Source organism: Drosophila teissieri, chromosome 3L, assembly GCF_016746235.2.
Source record: "Drosophila teissieri strain GT53w chromosome 3L, Prin_Dtei_1.1, whole genome shotgun sequence".
Taxonomy (NCBI): Eukaryota; Metazoa; Arthropoda; class Insecta; order Diptera; family Drosophilidae; genus Drosophila; species Drosophila teissieri.
The window spans coordinates 23,147,795-23,164,957 of NC_053031.1; the positions used below are offsets into that span (position 1 = coordinate 23,147,795).

At 41.4% G+C, this 17,163-nt stretch overlaps 1 protein-coding gene across 1 annotated transcript in view; it reads left to right on the forward strand.

The window, feature by feature from the left end:
• The window catches only part of LOC122616955 (calcium-transporting ATPase type 2C member 1), a 39,253-nt gene extending 22,577 nt beyond the window's left edge, over positions 1 to 16,676 (forward strand). The window contains exons 2-4 of the mRNA XM_043792552.1: positions 9,629 to 11,342; positions 11,590 to 11,633; positions 16,052 to 16,676. Coding sequence (XP_043648487.1) covers positions 9,629 to 11,342; positions 11,590 to 11,633; positions 16,052 to 16,582 — 2,289 coding nt within the window. The 3' untranslated portion in view covers positions 16,583 to 16,676. The remainder of the gene's footprint in view (positions 1 to 9,628; positions 11,343 to 11,589; positions 11,634 to 16,051) is intronic.
• The last annotated feature ends 487 nt before the right edge of the window (positions 16,677 to 17,163 follow it).

Consider the following 17,163-nt stretch of genomic DNA (forward strand, 5'->3'; position numbering starts at 1 on the left):
ACTGAGCCAAGTTAAAGTGGGCCGACTTTAACCGCTTGCCGCTGTTCTGCACTTAATGATGCATAAAATGTTGGAACCCCGCCGTGGGACCATCGACCTAAACAATGTTCCCGGTCGAAGCCATTAGGCTAAGCCGCTTACAAGCTATAAACTATGTGGCTAAGATGGCAGCAGTAGACCACTTCACACTGAGGTCGTGTGGTCGGTTTACTGTATGCCATAGAGCGACTCTAGACTTGCACCCACTTTGAATGGCTTGTGATAAACCGTGAGTGGAATCGATTCCATGCGTTACTTCAACTCAACCTCCCATCGTGCGTCCGATCGAGTACTTATATCTCTGCTACCATCAAAATGTATGGCATTTCGCATTTGCATTTGCACTGACATCTCTAAAGAGACTATTTGCTCATCATTAGCGCCCGAGCTAGCACCTCCCATCCGAATATTGAATGGCGAATAAAATTTCAGTCGCCGAATTTCCGATCATCCCCCCATAGAAACTCCTTTTTGCCGCCTCTTAGCTTGACATTTCTGGGCATTCCTCAATTTTCCGTGCACATCCGGCAAGCTTGTTAGTATTCTCGTCCTCTGCGGGCGTTTTTCCATGAGGCATTTTGCCATGAGGTATTTGCTATGCAAACTAACCAGTGACCCAAGCCCTCCAGCACCGAGGGTAAGAATAATGGTCGCACTTGCTACCCATTTTTTACGTCCAGGGAGTCCTGCTCCAGCCCGTTAAGTAACGCACAGTTTGGGCCCGCAGGTTCGCGTTACGTGGCGTGGCAACGCCCTCAACTGCATCCACTGCTTCTCATCGTTGTCGTCGTCTGGCCAGCTAAGCTATTACATTAGGATGATGAATGCGTCCCGTCCAGTGGTCAGTTTTTGAGTCAATCTGTAAAACATATAACTGAAAGTATTGTGTATCTGCTTAGCCATTTCTGGGAATAGAAGGGAGCATTTGATATCTGACAACAATTTATTCGATGAATAATTGTCTGTAAAATTCTGTGAGCGAAATAGCGTTACAACAAACTACGGACTTAAAGAGATATATTTTTAATCAAAAATATAATTCGAAAACGGAACGATTTAGTAAAGAGTCCAGCTTGCAAAACTTCGGAACCCGAGTACATACACTTTCTTTCGCAGCTGTATAATGCTTTAATTAACTTTTGTGTATCTCTTTAAAATCTAAAAATACACATTTTCTTATCTGAATAATAAATAAATTTAAAACTTAGAGATATTTAGTTTACTTTTTTTCTGTGTAACACTAACCCCTATCTTTTATTATACCAAAAATTGTTGGCGTGGCACAGCCCTTTTTATATTTGGTAGTTTATAACTTTTTGCATTGCTATACATACATTACTAATGTATTGATATACTAACTAACTAATACTAACTAACAAATTTTCATATAGGCTTTCGGCTTTAAGCAAAAAACAACTGATTTGGTAATATTGTTTGTATATTAAATTATTTTACAAAAGTTAAGAACAATAATAATAATTCCACGACTATCGGATACCCGTTACTCAACTAGTGTAACTGGGAACGAGAAATTTTCAAAATTTACTGTCATATTGATAGAAATAGGAAAAAACAAGAACTGTATGAAACATAAATTTAAAATGTTTCAAACGAGTGGGAGAGCGTGTTAGTTTTGGGCGGATTCTGGGTGTGGCATAAACATTTTTGGCAAATCGATAGAAATGTACACATTTTCAACACATTTTTCAAAACTGTGGGCGCTGCCGTTTTGGGCGGTTTGTGGGCGTTGCAAAATGGATCAACAATCTTACGCTGCGTCTATATATTTGAAATCTGCGTGCCTAATCTAAATTTTCTAGCTGAAATCTCCACGTTTATACGGACGGACTCTAACGCCCACAAACCGCCTAAAACTGCCACACCTACATTTCAATTTGATATTTTTTTAAGCTTGTAAATTTCTATCGATTTGCTAATTTGAGGTACATTTTCACGTGTTAATGAATCGGTAATGCAGTTCGACGCCATTAGCTAATGGCTAATACAGGAAAAGTTCGCAAAATTCGAGGGCCTGAAAGCTCGATAAGAATGGTATTGAATGGTACTTAACCGGCAATGGCAGGTAATTGGTGCTAGAAAGTTGTTGCAATCATCGAGTAAACCTGAACCCCCCTCAAAATTCTATAGCCATTCCCCTGGTAAGCTTGTGTCCTTCCATGCACGCAACTTAAACCGCAGTAATCCTCAAGAGGTTTGTTGTTAACGGCTTTGCGGTCAGCTGTCATCACGCCATCATTAGTCAATGTTGCTTTCGCCCATAGAGGCGAAAAAAGGTTAAGTAATCCTAAAAACTCGCAGTTTCTGCGAGTTCAAAAGAATTTGAACTGGCAGAATGCTCCTTCTTTAGAAGACCATCCCCCAACACATTATTAAAAAGATGCGAATCTCCCTCACTCCTTTCATTGAGAAATGTTCGCATGCCTTAAAAAAAAACAAGAGAGAACGCTATAGTCGAGTTCCCCGACTATCTGATACCCGTTACTCAGCTTCTGGAAGTGCGAAGGAGAGTTTTTGGTGGTTTGTGGGCGTGGCAAAAAGTTTTTTGGGAAATCGATAAAAATTTACAAGACTAATACAAAAATGAAAAAATATTAAAACATTTTTCAAAAGTGTGGGCGTGGCAGTTTTTGGCGGTTTGTGGGCGTTATAGTGGGCGTGGCAAAAAGTTTTTTAGCAAATCGATAGAAATTTACAAGACTAATACAAAAATGAAAAAATATCAAAACCTTTTTCAAAAGTGTGGGCGTGGCAATTTTAGGCGGTTTGTGGGCGTTAGAGTGGGCGTGGCAACATGAATCGACAAACTTGCACTGCGTCTATGTCCCTGGAGTCTGTATGCTTAATCTCAACTTTCAAGCTTTTGTAGTTCCTGAGATATCGACATTCATACGGACGGACAGACAGACGGACAGACAGACGGACGGACAGACGGACATGGCCAGATCGACTCGGCTACTGATCCTGATCAAGAATATATATACTTTATATGGTCGGAAACGCTTCCTTCTGCCTGTTACATACTTTTCAACGAATCTAGTATACCCTTTTACTCTACGAGTAACGGGTATAACAAGAGTCAGTCAACACTGACAGTTTTTGGGCGTTGGATTGGGAGCGGCAACATGGGTTAACCAACTTGTCTGGTCTGTCTTTAGAGTCTACATGCTTTTATAGTTTCTGAGATCTTGACGTTCATACGGACAGACGGACATGGCCAGTTCGACTCAAGAATATATGTACATATATACTTTATATACTTATATATACTTTATATGGTATATCTGCCTGTTACATACTTTTCAACGAATCTAGTATACCCTTTTTCTCTACTAGTAACGAGTATTAAACAAGAGAGAACGCTATAGTCGAGTTCCCCGACTATCTGATAACCGTTACTCAGCTGGTGAAAGTGCGAAGAGAAATTACAACACAGACCGTTTTTGACGGTTTGTAGGCGTTAGACTGGGCGTGGCAAAAAGATTTTTGGTATATAGAGTTCAATTTACAAGACGAACAAAAATGTGAAAAAATTTCACAACATTTTTCAAAAGTATGGGCGTGGCAGTTTTGGGCGGTTTGTGGGCGTTAGGGTGGGCGTGGCAAAAAGTTGTTCTGCAGATCGATAGAAACTTACAATACTAATAAGAAAATGAAAAAATATCAAAACATTTTATAAAAGTGTTGGCGCGGCAGTATTGGGCGGTTTGTGGGCGTTAGAGTGGGCGTGGCAACATGAATCGACAAACTTGCGCTGCGTCTATGTCTCTGGAGTCTGTATGCTTATTCTCAACTTTCTAGCTTTAATAGTTCCTGAGATCTCGACGTTCATACGGACGGACAGACGGACATGGTCAGATCGACTCGGCTATTGATCCTGATCAAGAATATATATACTTTATATGGTCGGAAACACTTCCTTCTGCCTGTTACATACTTTTCAACGAATCTAGTATACCCTTTTACTCTACGAGTAACGGGTATAAAGACAGAATATTCAAGGCATACAACTATTAAATCATTTAAATATTGAAAATGGCTTATAAATGCTTATGCAATGCCGAGGAAGTCAAGCGGAGCCGAGGCCTCTGGAAATGCGATGCGATTGTTCGTTGTAATTATACATTGCACATTGGAATGGTGCGATCAGGAAATTTCACATGCTGCCGCGTAGACATTTGCATATGAAACTCGCCGGGGGGGCGGCGTCACATTGAACAGGCTTTACCAAAAAAAAGCGATTGTTGCAGATAGCGCATCCATGTAATTGAGTAATTAGCAGTGGCAAAACAATTGTGAGGGAAACCGCCAATAAGTGCACGTCACCCGACTGAGATCATCCGATCATCTCACCAGCATTATCATATTTGATGTATGTATGTAATTATATTATCAATTATCTTGCAAAGGGCTGTAACAGTTTTGCAATAAGTTCGGAACGCAAGGAGAAAAGTACTTATATCCGTCTCTTTATCTGCATTTAAAGCCGTCCATGTCCTTTTGAAGTTATTATTGGAATAGTTGGTAGACTGAGTGTTTTCATTCAATTCAGAAAGACTCGAATCTGAACTTGACCCACACAGCTTAAGAGTCCAGCAGTAAGAATAACAGAGAATGGTTTCTAATTGGAGAACAGCTTCATCGTGGCGGCTCTCGCGACTTTGGGCATGCGTCGCAACAGCACACACAGTGCTGTTAGTGGCGCCCTCTCGCTTTCGCACGCTCTCTCAGTGTGTACACGTCGCTCGATCGCATTCGTCATTTTTGCTGCGTTGCGCGTGTCTGCCGACAAAATATCGGGAAACAATTAAGTGAAATAAAGCAATACCTTTTTTGTGAATCCATGTGACACATATAATTAAGCCTCCCCCGCCCCCCTGCAAGTTGTCGCGTGAGTCTTAAGAATCGGTGCTGTCTGCGCTGCTGTTAGTTGTGTCGAGTCCCTCTCCCGTACTCTCGGGTACTGTTTCTGCCGCTATTGTTGTTGTAACGTGATTGTCGCCTGTTTCTGCTATTCTGCTGCTGTCTCTCACCAGGCCACATCTCCGTTGTTGTTATTGTCGCTACCACCCACCACCCATTTAATTTCACCGCACTCCGATGCCCCCACCTCCCGATTCGCAATTCAATCAATTCATTTCAATTTTCTAACAACCTGCCCCGATAACTGCTTGTTTAGTCGTGTTCCTAGCTTCCGACACAGCAATCAGAAAGTTACTCCGCGCGATCCCAGATCTCGTGCTCGTGTTCCGGAGAAAGTGTCCAGTGCAATAGTTTGGTGCAATATCTTCTCCTCTTGGTCGGTCATTCAAATAGCAGCGCATAGTCTTGGCCACGTTATTGGTTTCCTAACGAGCCGAAGAAACTAGCCCACAATTCTTCAGAATTCTTTGTTAAGCTGCGTCGGGCATTCCAAGAGTCTGTACGCCGGTTCTGCTGAAAGAATTATTTCGCCTTCTTTCAATGCCCCTTACGGTGAAAATTGGCTAAGACATATGTACATATGAATGTAGTTTAGCAAGAACAGCGCTAATAAAGAAGTTTTGGTCGGTGTGTCAGAAATCTAAGTGATCAAAATGTATTATTATTAACTAAAAAAGAAAAGTATTTGAATTCTTCTTTATTCTCTTTACAACGAACATTTGAAAAAAATTATCACGGATCTATTAAGACTGGTTTACTATTGCCGAGTATTCACTGTGTAATCATTATTCGCCCTGGTGCTGAGTTTGCCTCTATAGTAAAAACTTAGGCCCTAACTTATGACGTATTTCAGAGTTATTTAAAAAAAATCAAATAAGACGGAGAGGCCACCGAGGGCTGTCAACGACCCACGTCGCTTAATTGCGATATTTGATTTAATACCGAACACTTTTTACCCGCTTGAGGGTGCTACAAAAAGGTAGCTATTGCTGACAATGAGAATTGCCACTAGGTGCCGCGGAACTGGGCGATCTCCCCGGCTTTAATACCGGAACCACTCGCTTCGAAAAGCTCCACCGCCGATCGAAGCGCACGTACCATGTGCGGAGAGGTATTTGTGGCAGGCTAACTTTAGTATTCATGCTGCCACCTCGTTCGTGACCGAACAGGTAGAACAAGCTCCCACCAGGCTCAGAATCGATTGGCGTGCATCCCGAATGCGTAGTGGCGGGAGGGTCGGAAGGTATCTAATCCCGCTCTAATAATAAGAAATCGTCCCATCGCCGTCGTTTTCTCTGTTCCACCGAAATGATAGTCATCAATGCCTCTGACGTAAGTGGCCCTCACTAACTTGTAAATGTACCTAATGCCATTTGTGTTCACATGGGTTTGGGTAAGAGGTGGTGGTTTGGTTTAGGTAAATGTTCATCGGTCATCGCACGGTTGTCTCCTATTACTTATGAATTCGAGTTCCTCTTCTTTTAGAAGCCCCGAAAAATGCTTTGAGCTAGCGCACTATAAGTATTTATATTGTATTTTACATAGAGTTTTTTTAAGTGTTATAAGTCTTCCATTTGAAGTTGTAAAGGCTGCGGGAGCTAAAATGGGGATTTGAAAGTGTCGTAGTTGAAATACTGGTTAAAACTTTGCATTGCTAATCTAAGCCGATCTGTTTAAATTTATAGCCCGAGCCCTGGGTGCAAGTTAGCTAAGTGTGACTTTTGTAATGTTTAGTCCCCCTTCAATCACGTGAAGTCTATCCGCTTCTCCGGACAGGTATTGCTAGTACTACCTAAGCGATTAACTTGCTTAGATATCCGGGTAACGTGGGAACTATTTACTATACCTCTACTATATAGAGGTATTCCGAGAACTGTTCCTACCATTTCCCAGTGGATTTTTGGACACGAAACGTTGATCGCTGAAACTCCAAATATAATATGTCAATCACGTTTCGCCACAGACACTCTGTTCTCTGAACCAATGCACTTCCCAAGCCCTATTTATTTGCCTTTCTAAAAGCAAAAACTGTAAGCGAGTACTGTACTCGAATACACAACCCAATTATAATACCCTTCAGGGTGTTATTCAGGGTTTCAGGGTGTTGTTAGCAAAAGAGGCTGAGGCAAAATGTATTACAATAAAAGAACAGGAAGATAGCTTAGTCAAACAGAAGCTTAGATAGTTTTGCAGAAATTATATATTAAACAGTTTTGGTCGGTTTGTGAGCGTTAGGGGGGGCGTGGCAAAAAGTTTTTCTGTAAATTGATAGACATTTAGAAGACTAATAATAAACAAGACGCTATAGTCGAATTCATCGACTATCTGTTACCCGTTACTCAGCTGGTGGAAGTGCGCAGGAGAGTCTTCAACACTGATAGTTTTTGACGGTTTTGTGGGCGTTAGAGTGGGCGTGGCAAAAAGTTTTTAGGCAAATCGATAGAAATTTACAAGACTAATACAAAAATGAAAAAATATCAAAACATTTTTCAAAAGTGTGGGCGTGGCAGCTTTGGGCGGTTTGTGGGCGTTAGAGAGGGCGTGGCAACATGAATCGACAAACTTGCGCTGCGTCTATGTCCCTGGAGTCTGTATGCTTAATCTTTGCCTTTGTAGTTCCTGAGATCTCGTAGTTCATACGGACGGACAGACAGACGGACATGGCCAAATCGACTCGGCTACTGATCCTGATCAAGAATATATATACTTTATATGGTCGGAAACGCTTCCTTCTGCCTGTTACATACTTTTCAACGAATCTAGTATACCCTTTTACTCTACGAGTAACGGGTATAAAAATGAAAAAATATCAAAACAATTTTCAAAAGTGTGGGCGTGGCAGTTTTTGTCGGTTTGGCGGTTTGTGGGCTTGGCAACATGGGCCAAAATCATCTTCCTTATGCCTGTTACATATTTTTCAACGAATCTAGTATACCCTTTTACTCTACGATTAACGTGTATAAAATGTGTCAAAGAAGTAATCTTAAGATGGTGTATTTATTAATCAAATTAAAAAAAAAATTCATCACAAAAAGTTGAAATCAAATTTTAGTACGTTGAAGGTGCAATTGTCACTAGTTATACCCGTTACTCGTAGAGTAAAAGGGTATACTAGATTCGTTGAAAAGTATGTAACAGGCAGAAGGAAGCGTTTCCGACCATATAAAGTATATATATTCTTGATCAGGATCAGTAGCCGAGTCGATCTGGCCATGTCCGTCTGTCCGTCCGTCTGTCTGTCCGTCTGTCCGTCTGTCCGTATGAACGTCGAGATCTCAGGAACTACAAAAGGTAGAAAGTTGAGATTAAGAATACAGACTCCAGGGACATAGACGCAGCGCAAGTTTGTCGATTCATGTTGCCACGCCCACTCTAACGCCCACAAACCGCCAAAAACTGCCACGCCCACACTTTTGAAAAAGGTTTTGATATTTTTTCATTTTTGTATTAGTCTTGTACATTTCTATCGATTTGCCAAACAACTTTTTGCCACGCCCACTCTAACGCCCACAAACCGCCCAAAACTGCCACGCCCACACTTATGAAAAATGTTTTTATATTTTTTCATTTTTGTATTAGTCTTGTAAATTTCTAACGATTTGCCAAAAAAACTTTTTGCAACGCCCACTCTTGCGCCCACAAACCGCCAAAAACTGTCAGTGCTGAAGACTCTCCTTCGACTTCCACTAGCTGAGTAACGGGTATCAGATAGTCGGGGAACTCGACTATAGCATTCTCTCTTGTTTTTTTCTCGTTGGGAGGTGGTTTTGTTTGATTAATCTAAAATTATGGTTTTTTAATGTTCTGAAGTATTTAGTGGGATACAAATGAAATAAAAAAACAAGAGAGAACGCTATAGTCGAGTTCCCCGACTATCTGATACCCGTTACTCAGCTATTTGCAGTGCGAAGGAGTCTTCAGCACATACAGTTTTTGGTGGTTTTGTGGGCGTTCGAGTGGGCGTGGCAAAAAGTTTTTTGGCAAATCGATAGAAATTTACAAGACTAATACAAAAATTAAAAAATATCAAAACATTTTTCAAAAGTGTGGGCGCGGCAGCTTTGGGCGGTTTGTGGGCGTTAGAGAGGGCGTGGCAAAAAGTTTTTTGGCAAATCGTTAGAAATTTACAAGACTAATACAAAAATGAAAAAATATCGAAAAATTTTTTAAAAATGTGGACGTGGCAGTTTTGTGCGGTTTGTGAGCGTTAGAGTGGGCTTGGCAACATGAATCAATAAACTTGCGCTGCGTCTATGTCCCTGGAGTCTGTATGCTTAATCTCAACTTTCTAGCTTTAATAGTTCCCGAGATCTCGACGTTCATACGGACGGACAGACAGACGGACGGACAGACGGACATGGTCAGATCGACTCGGCTATTGATCCTGATCAAGAATATATATACTTTATATGGTCGGATACGCTTCCTTCTGCCTGTTACATACTTTTCAACGAATCTAGTATACCCTTTTACTCTACGAGTAACGGGTATAATAACTTACAAGTCCACTTGTGTAATACAGCATGTGATTGGCTATTAAGTTTGATGTTCGAAGAGGGCCTTGCACGTTGGAAATTCCTATAAAATTTAGCAAATAAATTTTAAACATTTTTAAATGGTTTTTAACTAACCTATTTTCTTTCCGCAGACGGGCCTGACCCTCACACCCGAAATGCTGTTATCCACCTCGGAATCATCGACCCACAGTGCCTCCGAGGTCGCCGGACGACTGCAGGTCGATGTGCGTACCGGACTCAAATGGACAGAGGCCAAGTATCGAGCCAAGATCATCGGGCATAACGAGCTGCTGCTTGTGGCAGAGGATCCCACATGGAAGAAGTACATTGAGCAGTTTAAGAACCCACTCATTCTGCTGCTTCTCGGTTCTGCTCTGGTGTCCGTGATAATGAAGCAGTTTGACGACGCCGTAAGCATAACCATTGCCATCCTAATCGTGGTCACGGTGGCCTTTATCCAGGAGTACCGCTCCGAGAAGAGTCTAGAGGAGCTAAAGAAGCTGGTGCCACCTGAATGCCACTGCCTGCGGGAAGGTCGTCTGGACACCTTTCTGGCACGCGAACTGGTTCCTGGAGACATAGTCCACCTTAACGTGGGCGACCGGGTGCCCGCCGACGTGCGCCTTTTTGAAGCTGTTGATCTGTCTATCGACGAGAGCAGTTTCACTGGCGAAACAGAGCCGGCGCGTAAAATTACTGATGTTTTGTTGAACAATACGAACGTTAAGGACCACAGCAACATGAAGAACATTGCCTTCATGGGCACTCTGGTGCGATGTGGCAACGGCAAAGGCATAGTTGTCAGCACTGGGGAGCGCAGTGAGTTCGGTGAGGTCTTCAAAATGATGCAGGCAGAGGAGGCTCCGAAGACGCCACTGCAGAAGTCGATGGACATTCTGGGCGCTCAGTTGAGCTTCTACTCGTTCCTAATTATCGGTGTCATCATGCTGCTGGGCTGGCTACAAGGGAAGCCGCTCTCGGAAATGTTCAATATCAGCGTCTCACTTGCCGTTGCGGCCATCCCCGAGGGTCTTCCTATCGTGGTAACTGTAACCCTAGCACTTGGCGTAATGCGAATGGCTAAACGAAATTCCATCGTTAAGAAGCTGCCTACTGTTGAGACTTTGGGCTGTGTAAACGTCATTTGCTCTGACAAGACGGGCACTTTGACCAAGAACGAGATGACGGCCACGATCATCATCACTTCCGACGGATACATGGCTGACGTGACAGGTGCCGGTTACAACGACCAGGGTGAAATCCACATACGGCATTGCAACAATGTGGAGATGGCCAAGACCAACATTACGAACCTTCTGGAAATCGGGGCGGTCTGCAACAACGCTTATATTCAAAATGGCACCCTACTAGGACAGCCCACTGAGGGAGCACTTGTGGCGGTAGCCATGAAGAACGGAATGTACGCCACAGCTGAGAACTACGTTCGCATTCAGGAGTATCCCTTCAGCTCGGAGCAGAAGATGATGGCTGTAAAGTGCATCCACAAGTACAACAACAACAAGGAAGAGATTTTCTTTGCAAAGGGGGCTCTGGAGACCCTGTTGCCGCAGTGCACCAAGTATCAGTTCGGTACCCAGACGGTTCTACTTACCAAACAGAACGAGGCCGAGTTCCTAGCCGAGGCGTACGAGATCGGACGGAAAGGCCTTCGCGTGTTGGCGCTGGCCAAGGGCCGGTCTATGCAAGATCTGATCTACTGCGGCCTCGTCGGCATCACTGACCCACCGAGGCCCCTTGTGCGGGAGTCCATTGAAATGCTGATGCAGAGCGGGGTACGTGTCAAAATGGTGACTGGAGATGCCCAGGAAACGGCCTTGGCCATTGGTAAGTAATTTCAATTTCTTGTTAGATTCATTTTTAATAGTTTGTGTTGTTCTCATTTAATCGAATTTAATACATTTGTGGGTTGTGTAACGTCTTCAAGAATCAGTTTTCCTTTTCTGGCGAGCTCTAAAAATTTCATCTTTATCTCGATCATGTCAAAATTCTATTATAAGTTCTTTAGAACTAAGAACTTATTTATATCTATTGTGTTCAGCTAGACGAAACTAAGTAAACAAACATGTCCTAGGCTCTAGCATATCCCTAGCAAACACAACGAGGACATGGAAGCGTGTGAAGAACTCTTCTTAATGGATTGTACTCTACTAAAGTGAATTAATTAAACATGGGCCGTTGGCCAGACAAGCCAGACAATTTTTCTTGTACGAAAATTTTTTTAGAACAGTTAAATGGGTTTTAATTTTTGAAGTTATCCACCCGAAGCTGTAGTAGAAGTTCGAATAAATTCTTCTTTCAAAATATCAAGTGTTTGTTAATGGCACAAGCGCAAGTTTAAGCATTCAACTCGTCAGGTTTTGGGAAATTTAAAATGTTGTCTTTTGCCAAAAAAACGGAAAAATACAATGCTACCTTTGATTGGAAAGATAGCGCACACAGAGCACAAAAGAAAAAGCAAAAGGAAAAGGCTAGGAAAGAAAACAATCTCTCGGCAGCAGTTCCCTTGGGGAACTGTAACCTGTAAAACAGGAAAGAATAGGAGAGTGCATCGACGTCGTCGTCAGCAGTCAGAAATAATTAGTTGAGCACCTCATCTGTCCGCATCCCCCTAGAGTTATCACAGAAGCAGCATCGTCTGCATCGTGGCTATCATATGCGCATCTGCGGCGGGCAGTCCCTAAAATTTGTTTTTAAATATTTAAAGCTTCAGCTTGTCAATTGAACCACCACCATTCCTTTGACATTTTCATTTCTTGCCTGATTCTGCCCCCTGTCATCGTGAAGGCTGTGTTGTTTAGTCCCTAAAAGGAACTTTTTGTGTAAGTTTTTAGCTTGAATGGCTGCATATATTTTTTTCAGATATCTTGTGATAAAGTAATTAAAAGGACTGTGATTTTAGAGAAATCCTTAAATCTAGAGAATCTACTAAACTATTATCATGGCGTGACGCCAATCTATATAATTAGTACCTTCAGCTCAGCAACGTTTTTAGGAACTGTCTATCCCGATATCTTGTGATAAAGTAATTAAAAGGACTGTGATTTTAGAGAAATCCTTAAACCTAGAGAATCTACTAAACTATTATCATGGCGTGACGCCAATCTATATAATTAGTACCTTCAGAAGCGATTAGGTCTAATTAGGTACGGTATATATTTGGTGCTCTTTATATTACATTGATATTTATGTTGCCACATCACTCGCTGTATAAGAGGAGGGTCTACCTTTTTATTCTACTTCCGTCTGTAGCCTTGTTTTCCGTACATTAATTGGAAAACAAGGTGTCAGGTCAGACGTCGTGTCTAATTGCATCGACTTATCCCTAAAATACTGTAAGGATTGTGATTGGAAGTCTAATGAATCAGAAGGCTTTTTTTATATTAATGCTTTTGCCTATTTTGAGACATTAGCCCCTTGGTTAAGATATATGTATATTTATATTTCTACGAATACAGACTATCCTTATTATTCTTTAAAACAAGGAAAAACTAAATCAGTCTAAATTTCCATTGCATGGCAATCTTTCTTCCAGTTAGCGAATTACGTTTTGATATGCAGCCAAATGTACTCGTCCAAATAATCCTGTATGTTGATTGCGTGCGTTTTTCTCCCGGCATTTATAATTTCCATTTCCAAGAGTTGCAGGAAACAAATAGGAAAACATAGTCTGCAACCAGCCGAATGAAATCGTCACGTACATAAACTGGCTGAACAATTTTGAATAATGTTCCTCCAGCTTTCAGGGACGATATTTGAAGGCAAAAGTGCAATCGACAGTGGCCAAGAAAACGCTCCTTACTGCTTCGAGACCCATACGATGGCTTAAATTATCAATTATGGTCTTGTGTTTTTACTCGACAACGTATGCTTGTTATACCCGCTACTCGTAGAGTAAAAGGGTATACTGTCCGTCCGTCTGTCTGTCCGAATGAACGTAGAGATCTCAGGAACTATAAAAGGTAACAGTTGAGATTCAGCATGCAGACTCCAGAGACGCAAGTTTTTTTACCCATGTTGCCACGCCCTCTCTAACGCCCATAAACCGCCCAAAACTGTCAGTGCTGAAGTCTCTCCTTCGCACTTCCACTAGCTGAGTACGGGTATCAGAAAGTCGCGGAACTCGACTGAGCGTTCTTGTTTTTTTTTTTTCAAATATTGGGCCCAATTTTGCTTTTGTTGACGCCAACTCAACTCCGAGCCGTTTTCCACTCTGATGCCATGTAAAGTATTCTTGTGGATGGCTGGGGTTTCAAGTGGGATTTCAAAATGCTTGTTGCTCAGTTTTAGGCCCTTGCCATTTTCATACATTTTGCAGCAACTTTTGCATTCGATTGCACCCACAATTCTTCCTAATTCGCCTTTGGCTTGCGGTTATGCTGGGCTTTGGCGCTCAAAACCAAGTATTTCTTATAATATGTTAGTATTTTTATTTTAAACCAACTTGTGAAGCGTAATTTGATTTAACAAAAATTAAATATTGATTTAGGATTGTACTTTTTATACCCGTTACTCGTAGAGTAAAAGGGTATACTAGATTCGTTGAAAAGTATGTAACAGGCAGAAGGAAGCGTTTCCGACCATATAAAGTATATATATTCTTGGTCAGGATCAATAGCCGAGTCGATCTGGCCATGACCGTCTGTCCGTCCGTCTGTCCGTCTGTCTGTCCGTCTGTCTGTCCGTCCGTATGAACGTTGAGATCTCAGGAACTACAAAAGGTAGAAAGTTGAGACTAAGCAAACAGACTCCAGAGACTTAGACGCAGCGCAAGTTTGTCGATTCATGTTGCCACGCCCACTGTAACGCCCACAAACCGCCCAAAACTGCCACGCCCACACTAGCGCCCACAAACCGCCAAAAACTGTCAGTGCTGAAGACTCCTTCGCACTTTCACTAGCTGAGTAACGGGTATCAGATAGTCGGGGAACTCGACTATAGCGTTCTCTCTTGTTTATTCTGTTGTGATTGTTTTATCTGAATGAGTGATACAATGGAAACTTTCCCAAAAACTAAAGGAATTGCATACGAAGAATTTTTGAGCGCCATAGGAAACATATTCTGATGTTGTTGGTGTAGGGTACAACGACACCGCATTTCATTTATTAAAGTAGTGTAAATGTTATATAGTATTATAAAGTGGTGTTTTTGTTTGATTTTAAACTATCTGTAAGAATGAAAATACACAAGTCTTAGAATCGTATTGGTTTTTTATATATATACTATTGTTACACTTGACATAAAAGTAATTAAAAGACAAACTCAGGACTCCTTTACTATATACTAGGCATACATATATTCCAGTCCAGTCGAGTCCAGTGAAACACAACAGTTAGGAGACCAGGACACAAACTGCTTCTGCAAGCTTAAAACAGTCCTACGGAGAATTGAAAAAGGGGAATATGGTGGGCAGACGGCTTTCCTACCCACTTCTCAACGACGTCGGGCTGCATTTCATTGTTTGGGAGACGGGCGAATAGGGATTCGAGTCGCTAAATATGTTTTAATTACGAATCCATTTGCTCATTTTACCGCGCATCTTTACGTTGGGCACACCCTGTTTCTTTGGTTGGAGATTGTTTTTATTTACTTCAGTTCACTCTGGCTAACATTTTGCACAAAACCGAGTAAATAATACAAAAAATCATAAAAAGTAAATATGCAACAGCGAGAGCGCGGCATAAGTCAGAGATTGCAAAGCCGAAATGGCTAGAACCAAGGATGTGTTTTAATTTTACTTTGACTGACGAGTTAAGAATAAATGTCATTGTGGGCAATCAGGTTGCGCAGCACGATTTCATAAATTGACAAGCTTCAGGGTTCTAGCTGTAATTGAATTGTTATAAATGCAAATAGTTGGAGAATGTTAATATGTATTCTTTTATGATTCAGTATTCACACATGCTCACGTTTAACAGAAGCGTTAAGTGCATACATAGTTCTTCAATAGGCTGCAAATTACTTTTCTTTCCTTATTCTATTGGCCTCTAGTTAATACAAAGTGTTTAAGAATCTACAAAAGGTCGGCGAATAGTTAATGTGATATTATGTTAAGCCATAAACCATATCACCCACTAGTGTGCAGAATACAATTTATTTATGTTATTTGCATCTAAACTCGTGAATAATTATACAGTTTTGAAAATAATCTTAAACTCTAAAAAATTTGTGAAATTCTTAATGATAAGATAACATTTCCACAGCTAAGCAACCGGATTATAAATCGGTGAACACTCCTCTCGGTATGCACTGGAAAATGCGATACGACTATGCCAGTAAACATACATAAATAACGGAGCGAGTCAAAAGGCATGAATGGCAAAACAAGCGAGGCGAGTAAGTAACATGGTTTGGCAAGCATCAATTTGTTGAAAGAGGCACTATTGATATCTAGCGTGCTATAAAAAAACATCTCATATTAACATTGGAATGGATCGACAAGATTTGTATGTAATCAAACTATAATCCTAACTGTGGTGTTGATTTGGCGCTTGGTAAAATAAATGATAATTTCGGTACCAAACGGAATAATACAGCCAACCAAATGCAAAATCATAAGGAGGCAAAGCACCGCGAACGATGTGCTCAAGCAGAAGCCACGGAATGTGAAACAACCGATGATCACAAAGTCTGTGGTGGTGAACGTTCTGCTTAGTGCCAGCATAATTGTACTGGGCACGCTGTGGGTGTTCCAGCGCGAGATGGCCGACGGGACGCTGGGAAAGACCAAACGGGACACGACAATGACCTTTACTTGTTTCGTGTTTTTCGACATGTTTAATGCCCTGTCTTGCCGCTCGCAGACAAAAAGTGTCTTCACCATCGGACTTACTACCAATCGGATGTTCTTGCTGGCCGTCGCCTTTTCGATCATTGGTCAAATGCTGGTTGTCTATTTTCCGCCGCTGCAAATGGTTTTCCAGACGGAAGCACTTACGCCGTATGACATATTCTTCCTGGTCTCCCTAACCTCCTCTGTGCTGGTTGTTTCAGAGATAAAGAAATGGTTCGAGCGTACCATGGAGCGCAAGATGTACAGCTCCCGCTCCGAGCTGGATTTTGTATGACAAAACGCAAGCGCTAGAGAAGATTTGCACCCCAAAGCCGAGTAAATTGAATAACTAACAAAAAAATCAATAAAAAAGTAAAACTATGCCAAAACAAGCGAGGAGCGCGGCGAAGTAAAGTCAGAGAGTTGCAAAAGCCGAAATAAGAGCTAAGAACCAAGGATGTGTTTTAATTTTACATTTGACTTGACGAGTTAAGAAATATTTAATTGTCATTGTGGGTTTTCAATCAGGTTGCGCAGCACAGATTTTCATAAATTTGAACTAAGCTTCCAGGTTTGTTCTGAGCTCTGTAATTTTTGAATTGTTTTATAAATAGCAAATAGTTTGGTTTTATTTTGATATGTTTAATATGTATTCTTTTTTATGATTCAGTTATTCACACATGCTCACGTATTTAACAGAAAGCGTTAAGTGCATACAATTTATTTGTTCTTCAATAGGCTGCAAAATTACTTTTTCTTTTCCTTTATTTCTATTTTGTGCTTCTCTAGTTAATACAAAGTGTTTAAGAATCTACAAAAAGGTCGGCGAATAGTTTAATGTGATATTATGTTAAGCACATAAACCATATCATCCCA